General features: G+C 48.6%; 1 protein-coding gene across 1 annotated transcript in view; it reads right to left on the bottom strand.

The window, feature by feature from the left end:
* Positions 1-2,819: 2,819 nt before the first annotated feature.
* Positions 2,820-9,865, bottom strand: part of Ggcx (gamma-glutamyl carboxylase) — a 14,468-nt gene continuing 7,422 nt past the window's right edge. The window contains exons 7-15 of the mRNA XM_004642804.3: positions 9,268-9,431; positions 7,555-7,820; positions 7,291-7,422; positions 6,493-6,644; positions 5,887-6,056; positions 5,602-5,732; positions 4,903-5,050; positions 4,332-4,527; positions 2,820-3,738 (exon numbers count right to left, since the gene is read on the bottom strand). Of these exons, the coding sequence (XP_004642861.1) occupies positions 3,546-3,738; positions 4,332-4,527; positions 4,903-5,050; positions 5,602-5,732; positions 5,887-6,056; positions 6,493-6,644; positions 7,291-7,422; positions 7,555-7,820; positions 9,268-9,431 (1,552 nt within the window). The 3' untranslated portion in view covers positions 2,820-3,545. The remainder of the gene's footprint in view (positions 3,739-4,331; positions 4,528-4,902; positions 5,051-5,601; positions 5,733-5,886; positions 6,057-6,492; positions 6,645-7,290; positions 7,423-7,554; positions 7,821-9,267; positions 9,432-9,865) is intronic.

Here is a 9,865-nt window from a genome sequence, read left to right as displayed (position 1 = left end):
TTTTTTTTTTTTCCTCAACACCATGATTCCTTTAACAACATGTTTCCAGCATTCCCAGGTAGGCCAAGGTGTCCTACAGAAAAACCTTGGGTTAGACCTACAGGGGGTCTGGCTGGTGTTACAGAAGGGAGGGCAGAGCTGGTGCAGCTGGCCATGGAGAAAGCTGACTTGGCTGTTGTGGTACAGAGAAGCCAGCTTGTTTACATGCTTATTCCATGACTGCTTGCCCTAAGCAGAAAGTGCCTTTCAGGATCTATTTTTGGAGGTTTATTACGTATGTCTGGTTCTCAATTCCAACAGTTTAATGAAGATCTAAATAAAATGCTAGGTTCTACCCTAACTGTGTCCATTATTTTTAATTACACATATACATATACATATATATATAATGTGCCTTTAATAACCCTTGAGTACTAAGTCTAATTCAGGAACTTTAGTCTTGACCAATACTTTTGCAACACTATGACCCTAATTGGAGAGTAGAGGATTCAAAGACCCCCCTAATGGATTCCTGCAACCACAGATAATGCTGTGGTAAGAGGGGAATGGCTAGAGTAAGAATACCTTAATCCTACTTCAGGAATACTTTAACAGCAATCATGAAAAATGGGGAGTTCACTGCATACTGTACCTGTCCCTTTGTGGTGCTAAATGTCAAACCCCAGGGGTTCCACACAGGATAGGCAATTTATAGCCAAGCTACACCCCAGTGCAGTACCTGCATTTACCAGATTAGACATTCTGCCTAGTGTTAAGTGGCAATTAGATGGAAAATGTTACGAAAATGCACTGTAAATTCCTAGAGATGTCATTTATGGTAGCTTTTAGAATTTTTTCTCAATTTAGGGCAGGGTCTCGCTACATGTGATTCTCCAAACTACTGGGATTATAGGTGCACGCCACCATTCCTAGTCTTAGTCACCACTGTCTTGGTGCATCCTGGCACATTAAGCCCAGGGATCAAATACGGTAGTTTTTAGATAAGCTGTTGGCCACATCTTAATACACTGCACTCAAGGAGCACAAGATTCCTCCTGTGTGCAGGTTCGTGAAGACCTAAAGCTACCACTCAAGTGGGACAGGAGTGATGGGGAGCAACTGAACAGGCACTGCCTGCCACTGGATGGCTTCTGATGGCCACAAGCCTGCAGCACAGCTGGGCAGTGTCACCCCTGTTAACTCTAGCACTCAGGCAAGAGAACCACTCAGTCTGAGGCCAGCCTGCGAGCAGAACTAGGAAACTTTAAGCCAAGGTTTATTTACCAAAGAAACTTCTTTAGCTTCCCAAGTTCACATACAGGGCCTATTGTGCCCTTTCTGTAAAGGCATTATGCAGGTGGATGGACAGGGCCCTGGAGAAAGGCCAAGGAGTGAGGGCATGAAATAACAGGACACAGCAGTGATGGTGAATAGTTTGCAAAGCGTAAAGTATGGGTGCAGAAAAAATTATGAGTCACATTTAAGTTTTAAAAATTTGTACTTTCAGCATTCTGGGAAGTTGAGACAGGGATGGCAAGTTTGAGCCTAGCCAGAACAATTTGGTGACATCCTGTCTCAAATGGGCCTGGGCATGTAGCTCGGTGCCAAGGCCCTTAGTCTGAACCCTAAGCACTGCTGCCCAAAAAGCTGCCTTTGCTGTTCTCAAGTTCCAAAATGGGCAAGTACAAAGATAGAAATGCTGGAGTAAGATTTGGCTAAGGACATTGATGGCCCACTGCCAGAGAAAAAGGTTTTGCACAGGCCCTGATACCTGCAGCGATGGGAGTTAACAGCCGCCTATCATGGAAGAGCTTTTCATTTTTCATATAACCCCTGTCTCCACTTGTTTCACCTCAGCATTTTCTTTGGGGAAAAATGACCCAAGAGGTGCCCAAACAGGAAGGCTGCTTCCTTGAGTTACTTTTTGTAAGAGGCCCTTCTAAATGGAATAACTTTACTGGTTAAGAAAGGGAAATGGAGCCAGGGAAATAGCTCAGTAGAATAAGCGCTTGCCTGACAAAAAAAGAAAGGGAAACAGGCTAATAGCTGAAATTAGCACACCATTCTATGAATTAGAGCAAGGTGGCAATGTAGCTCAGTGGTAGAGAGCTTGGCAGGCAGGTGCAAAGCCCTGGGTTCAATCACTGTAAGAGTGAGGATTGAAGTGACCAGGCACTCTACATTGATCAGTAGCCCACACTGAACCAGAGCACCTTATCACCCTGCTTATTCAGCGTGAGCACAATGAACAGTGACCGTGCCTTGGTCTACCAAAGTAGAGAAGACTCCAGGATAAAGGCTAAAAGAATAGACAGGTAGTGGGAATGACAGGCTAAAGAGGTAGAATCTGGCTTGGTCAAAGTACACGTTCACTGAACTTAATTTTTTCAGAGGTTAGCAATCTAAAAGTTGTTCAACTTTGGCGTTATTCTGATTAAATCTTGATAACAGAGATGAAAAAAAAAAAAAAAACCTAATTGGCCATATAAACAATAGGGACAAACCCTAGAAGGAAAGAAGTATGATGCTGATCAAGTTTTGTGCATTTAGAACCTGATCTCTATCCTAAGTAAATTCTGAGCGTTAGGAGGAGGAGAGTGCCAGGGATTGCACGCAGGGCCTTCACACTGAGCTGTGTTTCCAGCTTTTTTTTTTTTAATGTATTTGGTTGTTACAGGGTCTCACTATGCAGCTCAGACTCATAGGGATCCTCCTGTTTTCAGCCCTCCCCGCACTGGGATTATAGGTGTGCACCACTATGCCCAGACTCTGGCCAATTTAGCCCACCCTGGGGGCAGGGCTGGCACAGCTTGTGGTGCTGGGATTGAACTCAAGCTTGCCCTGTTGCCAGTTTTTTGAGGCCATTTCACCAAGTCACTAAATTGCCCAGGCTGGGCTTGAACTTGTGACCCTCCTTGCTTTATCCTATTAAGTTTTAAGCTACGTTATTTCAGACTTGCTATTACCAGTTCTGAACACCACAAGGTCCATGGTGCAGGACCTTAAACAGACCTAAGTTTATACTGTCATCCACCCTACTAACTGGATGTCTGGGCAAATTACCCTTCAGTCTTAGCTTTCCAAGTATAAAGAGACTTACTGGCTGTTAATCAGTTAAGTGTGGTAGGGGCATGGTCACCATGATTGTAATCCCAACACTCAGGAGGCCAAGGATGGAGGATCCACAAGTAAGTGTTCAGGGCCAGCCTAAACTACACAGCAAGGTCATAGTTCCAAGGTTGAAGTGTGATAAGACATACACTACTTCATGCAGTGCCTAGCCCTCAGCAAGCACTTGAGCAGTTTCCTCTCCTAAGGAGCTGTTCAGTTTAACCATTTATCCCTTTATCCTAAAAACATCTCACAATGCTTCTAATTTCCTTATGGCTCCTCAGCCTGGAATTGAAAAATCTTATCTTTGCCTTCCTTGGCTCTTCTAAGCTACCATCTCAGTTGAAAAGAGAAAAATGTAAAAAAAAAAAAATCTGAGACAATCTTCTCAAATGTCCATTGCACAGCGCTGGCCTGTGCGTGGCTGCCCTCGCAGCTGCATCTCCTTGGGCCCCTCACAACTCTGAGTGGGTAGGGTTGGAATCTGGCTCAGGCCAGTTAGGACTGGAAGAATCTCTATTTGAAGGACTTGACTCTCCTGCTGGCTCAAAAGGCCGCAAGTTGGCATAAGTCACCTCTTGGGCTAGCTGCTCCAGAGAAGGGCGTCCCAGGAACAGATTTCGAAGTGATATACGCGTCATCAGGAAGCTGAAAAACAAGAAAAAAACTGCTTGGTCCAAATTTCTTTTAATGGTTTTTCTGAGATTGGGTCTCACTCTAGTTCAAGCCTGGCTCAAACTCACTATGTAGCTCAGGCTGGCCTCAAACTCAGTGATCCTCCTGCCTCAGCCTCCCAGGCACTGGGATTATAGGTGTGCGCCACCACACAGGCTCAGTCCAAGCTCCTGTTTCAACCTACCAATCCAGCAGAGCCCTGCAGGAGCCCCGTCCTAACTCCACTCACCCTGGCGTATTTGAGAATCTCCCAGTTTCCACCCCAGTGCCAGTGCCCATGTCCCCACTGGAAAGACACCCACTACCTATGCCATGTGCAGAAGATTCCAGGGAAGGGAGGGATAACCCACGGGGAAGCTGGAGACAGCTCAGGCACCAGACAGCAGGTCAACAGACACAAGGTGCTTATTGTTCTTCCCATTAGGAGAAAAGAAAGGGCAGGGAAAAGATACGTAGACCAGGCTGTCCTTTCCCTGGGGGGGACTCCAATGTTAATGTCCCTGGAGAAAAGTTACCATGCATGAACACAGGATGGCAAGGACGATCCTGCAATGGGTGAGACTGACCTTCGGCGAAAAACATACAGCTTCCGCAGTAAGAAGCGGAAGAACCGCTCATACAAAGGGGTATTTCTCCGCCGCTCAATCTCCTGAAGCCTTTGCTGGCGTCTAAGGAAGGTCTGAACCAGAGGTGTTGGCTCAGGACCCCCTTTTACTTCCCCTTCCAAGAGAGGCTGCAGCTCTGGAGGTAGAGGCCCTGTCTCTGCCAGAAGACAGGAAAAAAAAAAAAAAAATCACTGAAACTGACATTTACCTCCTTTAGAACTCTTCACCAATAGAGGCTTCCAGGCTGTTCTTTAATGGCTAGGTCCTCATTATAACATTGACTTGTTTTATTTTGGTTTTTGGTTATTTTTGAGACAGAGGCTTGCTATGTAATCTAGGCTGGCCTTGAACTCATGTGTCCCAGGCTGGCCTTGAACTCGAGGCAATCTTCCTGCCTCAGCCTCCCCAGTGCTGGGATTACAGTGGTATGCCACCATGCCTCAACCCTGTATGAGGGGGTTAAACCTAGAGCCTGGGGGTGGGGACTGTCTGAAGCCAGAGGCTACCTTTGCCCAAATGCGCATCTACTCACCACTTCCATTCTCCACCTTCTCCTTTAATTCTTGCAAATACGCCAGGTCTTGCTCCAGGGCAAGCTCCGTAGTGTTGACATAAATGTACATGTAGCAGGAAGGAGTTGGTGACACAGTGTACACTTTATGGTACTCACCAGCAGGCAACTGACAAGGGATAGAAATGGGTATATTTTGCTCTACCTCTCCCTAGCCAACCTGTGGCCCTCCTACTGTACCCCTTCTACCACCAGTTGTTTCTGAGACAGGATTTCACTAGGCAGGCTGGCTTTGAACTCAGTAGAGAACCCAGGCTCGCCTCAAACTAGTTTCAGCCTTCCAAGTGCTAAGCGCCCCACCTCGCACCTTTTTTCTGTGCTTAATCTGAAGTAACTGGCCCCCGGAATCGTGGATGAAGATTTTCACAGCCTGTATGAGAGTGTGTATGAGGGGGTTAAACCTAGAGCCTGGGGGTGGGGAAATAGCGCAGTAATATAAGCGCCTGCCTGGCAAGTGCAAGGTCCTGAGTTCAATCCCCAGTACCACAAAAAGACACCTAGTCTGTGTGTGCATGCTAGGTCTACCACTCAGCCACTCCCTCAGCCTGAGCTCTTGCCTGTTGACACCCCCATTGCATGACTGCTATGGGTGAGACATTTTCAGTTATAACAAACCCTGTTCACCCAAACTGTCTACCACTGTAAATCCCACCAAAATACCTGCATTTTTTCTCCCTCCTGAAGCGTCTGGTTCTTCTGTTCTGCCACCAACTCCACGGTCACCTCCCCCTGCAGCAGCTGAATGCTAGTATTGCCCAGGTCCTCACTCACAAAATTCTCCAAGTGTAGCCCTGCAGGGAAACAGAATTCCCCACACCCAGCTAGAACCGAGATGTCCCACATCCCCAAAGGCAGCCCTGGGAGAGCCCCGCCTATGGCACGGTATGCAACATCCCTGGCCACAGGCAGCCCATGAAAGAGCACTCTCCTCACTATCCTGCATACCTGGGAAATCTGCAATGAAGACCACCTCAGTATGGTTGTCTAGGCTGCTCTTGATTTCCTGTAACTTGGTTCTCCACGGAGATAAGTCCATCAAGAGTGGCTGCACCCAGGGTGTTCGCTGGAAAGGGGACCAGACAGCCTGCACGATGTCCACACGAGGGTCAAAAAGCCTTAGAGAAGAAAACCATGGGCTAAGGAGACCACAGCCACTCACCCACCCATAACTTCCGGTTGTTTCTCATTCCCAGCAAGAGGGAACAGGGTTTCCAGAGAGAAGAAATGGCCGGGTGCCAGCGTGTTATTGCCAGACCAGGGCAGAGAGAAGGGAAAGAGATTTGGGAGCCCTGGAAAGAATGGGGGTTAAGCGGCCACCTGACAAGGCACTGTGTTAAGAGAGTCTAAAAAGAACCGTCAGTTCATTTTTCTTCTGGATGATGGTGCCCCCTGCCGGACGCAATCAGATATGCCCACAACCAGGTCAACAGGGACATGCAGTAGAGCGGCAGCCTTTTAAGCAAGACAACTCCAGGGAACGAGAGCTGTTTGTTCATCTTGGCAGAAAGAGCTGCACTTCATTTTTTCCCATTCTCTGCTCCCCTTGCCCACCTCTGCTGGAAGCGGTCATTGATGGAGACCCAAATATCAAAGTAGATCTGGGGCTCAGTGACATTGTACTTGGGAAGCAGGCGGCTCAGGCAAGTGGCATACTGCTTCAGCATGTCTGCGTGATCCTTCCATCGTCGGCTCTGTGTGAATACCTGTCCCAAACCCCCACATTAGTCCCACTGGTCACCAACCCTCAGACAGGGCATACACTGCCTGCTGCCCATTTTAGCAAGGAAAAAAGAAATTTAGCTGGGCATAGTGGCACATGCCTGTAATCCCAGTACTCTGGGAGGCTGAGGCCGACCACAAATTCAAGCCCAGCCTGGACAATTCACCAAGCTGTCTCTAAATAAAAAATATATATATATTTTTAAAAGGTGTAGTATGTGAAGGCCCTGGACTTAATATCCCCTTTGGGACTGAATTTTTCACTGCTAGGCTAATAGTACTCATACTCACCTTTCCTAACTAATCTGAACTCAAAAAAATGGGAGACAAGGCAGGCATTGTGGCTCACACCTGTAATCTCAGCCGTTGGGAGGCCGAAGCAGGAGGATCACTGCAAGTTTAAGGCTGCACTGCACAGTAAAGCCAGCCTGTACTACACAGTGAGATCCTGATTAAAAACAAAGTGAGAGATGCTCCATCTCCACCCACAACAGGAAGGCTCAACCTGCCTCTAGAAAGAGGGCAAGGACACAAGTGTGTTTTACTTTATGGTGGGTGTAAGACCAAATTGGGCCCTGCAGCTCGCGCAGGCTCTGGAGAACAGTCTACTGCCAGCGTAAGTTGCCTCACCCCAGGGTTGAGGTAGCCCAGCTCGCCAGTGAGGCCGTCGCGGTAGGTGATCTTCACATGCTGGTGGGAGCGCGAGTGCACCATCATGTCCCAGGAGTAGCCGTACAGCCCGTTGGTCCAGTTGTTATAGCCCTGGCAGAGGGGGATCAGCTCAGTGTTTCTCACACCGACCCACGGTCTACCTGGAAATGGGTGCAGAGCCAGCCCACTTCATCCCAGCCCCCAGCCCCCTGCCACTCTGCAGGCACACGAGCTCCCACCAACCTGGGTGAGGAAGTGGGAATAGGGCAGGAAGAGCTGCTCCAGGAGGTAGAGCAAGGTGAAGGCGGCACCCAGCCGGTGGCGCAGTCTCGGCTTCTGGCTGCCTTTGGCCCGGCTCCTTTTATACACGCAGGAAGCACTGGGCTGAGGGGCAGCCTGGAGAGGCAGCAGCTCTTGGAGCCTTCGGGGACAGTAGGAGACCAGCTTCCGAGGCCACTCAGGGGAGAAGAAGAGAGGACTGCTGGCCAGCATGACGTAGGGGAACATACCTAGGACAGCAGAGGGCATTTCAGGAGGTAGTGTGGATGCCCTTCACCGCCCCCCATAAGCATCTCCCAGGGGTTCTGCCTGAGTCCCGGGGCCCACCGTGATGAGGCACGCCTGTCATCCCAGCACTCTGGGAGGCTGAGACAGGAGGATGGCAGGTTTGAGCCAAGCCTGGGCAACTCAGAAAATTCTGTCTCAAGGTAAAAAATAAATGAGAGGAAGTGGAAAGGATAAGGTATAAACAGAATTAAGATGAGTTACGTACATTTCTACATGTACCAACTCCCCACAATGAACTCAATCATTATGTATTGCAAACATACTAATAAAAATTAAAATGAAATAATAAAAAGGGCTGGGTATATACTCAGTATGAAGGCTCTGGATCCAGTCTTTAGCCACACACACACACACACACACACACACACACGTACGTCCTTGACCGAGGGCTGTACCCAGTGGCAGAATGCTTATCTAGCATATGCAAGGCCCTGGATGTGATCTGCTCTGTAACACACACACACACACACACACACACACACACACACACACACGCCACCATTTTCTTGCAGTGCTGGAAATGGAACACAGGGCCTTGTTCTTGGTAGGCAAGTACTCTACCACTGAGCTATGTCACCTGCTCATAAAATATTCATCTTTGAGGGGCCGGGGAAATTGCTCAGTAGAATAAGCGCTTCCCTGGCAAGTGCAAGGGCCAGAGTTCAATCCCCCGTTCTGCAAAAAAAAAAAAAAAATATTCATCTTTGGGGCCTGGGAGATAGCTCAGTAGAATAAGCGCTTGCCTGGCCTGAGTTCAATCCCTGGTTCCGCAGGAAAAAAAAAAAATCTTTTATTGTGATATTAGGGAATAAAGCCAAAATCTTTACACTAAGGTACATTTCCAGCCACCACCCCTCCTTTTTTTTTTGAGACAGGGCCTTGTTATGTAGCTCACAATGGCCTCAAACTCAAGGCAAGCTTCCTGCCTCGGCCTCCCAAGTGCTGGGATTATAGGTGTGTGCCACCACACGTGGCTATATTTTTTCTTCCAAATTTTGAGACAGGATCTTGCCAAGTTGCTTGAGTTAGGCATGCACCACCAAGCCTCTGGTTAAATTCAGTTTTTGTTTGTTTGAGTCAGGGTTGCTCTACCTAGTTCAGGCTGACCTTGAGCTCCCTTTGGAGCCCAGGCTAGCCTTAGAATCACTGTCATCCTGCCACAGCCTCCACATCTGGCCACAAATCTCAACTACAGAACACTTCTTGCTAGAGATTCCTTACTAAAGACACTGAGCCTAGAATCTGTCAGCTCAGTTCCACCTACTGCCCCTTGCCAGTGACCCCTGGGGCTCTGCTCAGCGCCCCCCAGCTCCCACCACCACATCCCATCTCCACATCCACAGTGCCTCCCTGTATACTAATCTCCCTGTGGCTGGCTACAGTGCTGACCGATGCTGAAGAGCTGGGAGTTCATGCAGTGGAAGTAGGATACGAAGAAGAAGCCGATGGGTCTCGAGGCGTCAAAGAAGAGCAGGAAGCCGGCGGAGAGGTCGAGCAGCAGCCCGCACCAGTGCACCACCAGCAGGCTAGTCAGCTCCTCGGACAACACCAGTCTGCAGACACAGGCACAAACGACAACCCTGCCAGCCCTCTGGGAAACCCAAGTCACACTGCATTCCAGCCCAGTGGGCCTCTGCTACCCTGTCCCTGCCAAAGGACACCGCCAGCTGGGCAGAACAAGGAGGGACCCAACCGGGACAAGCTCTGCCATGGGGTTTACCACACTCTTCACAGCTGCAGGTGTCCTGCTGCTTTTAACATAACCTTCTATGCTGAGCAAAGGCAGATCTAGAATGAGAGCTGATGGGAAAGTGCGCACGCTGTGGAGAAGGCTCCTCACGGAGGTCACAAATAAGAATAAAACTTAAAATCTGAATACTGAGTGAACAGGGTAAGCCAAACTTCAGAAGTTTAAAAAAAAAAAAAAAAAAACACAAAAGGAAGATAAAGAACAAAGAGCCAGCTAAATAGCTCAGCGGACCAAAGC

This window comes from Octodon degus, unplaced genomic scaffold (genome assembly GCF_000260255.1).
Source record: "Octodon degus isolate 3935 unplaced genomic scaffold, OctDeg1.0 scaffold00162, whole genome shotgun sequence".
Classification (NCBI taxonomy): Eukaryota; Metazoa; Chordata; class Mammalia; order Rodentia; family Octodontidae; genus Octodon; species Octodon degus.
Note: the sequence above shows the minus strand (reverse complement) of the source record. Positions and strands in the feature narration are given on the sequence as shown.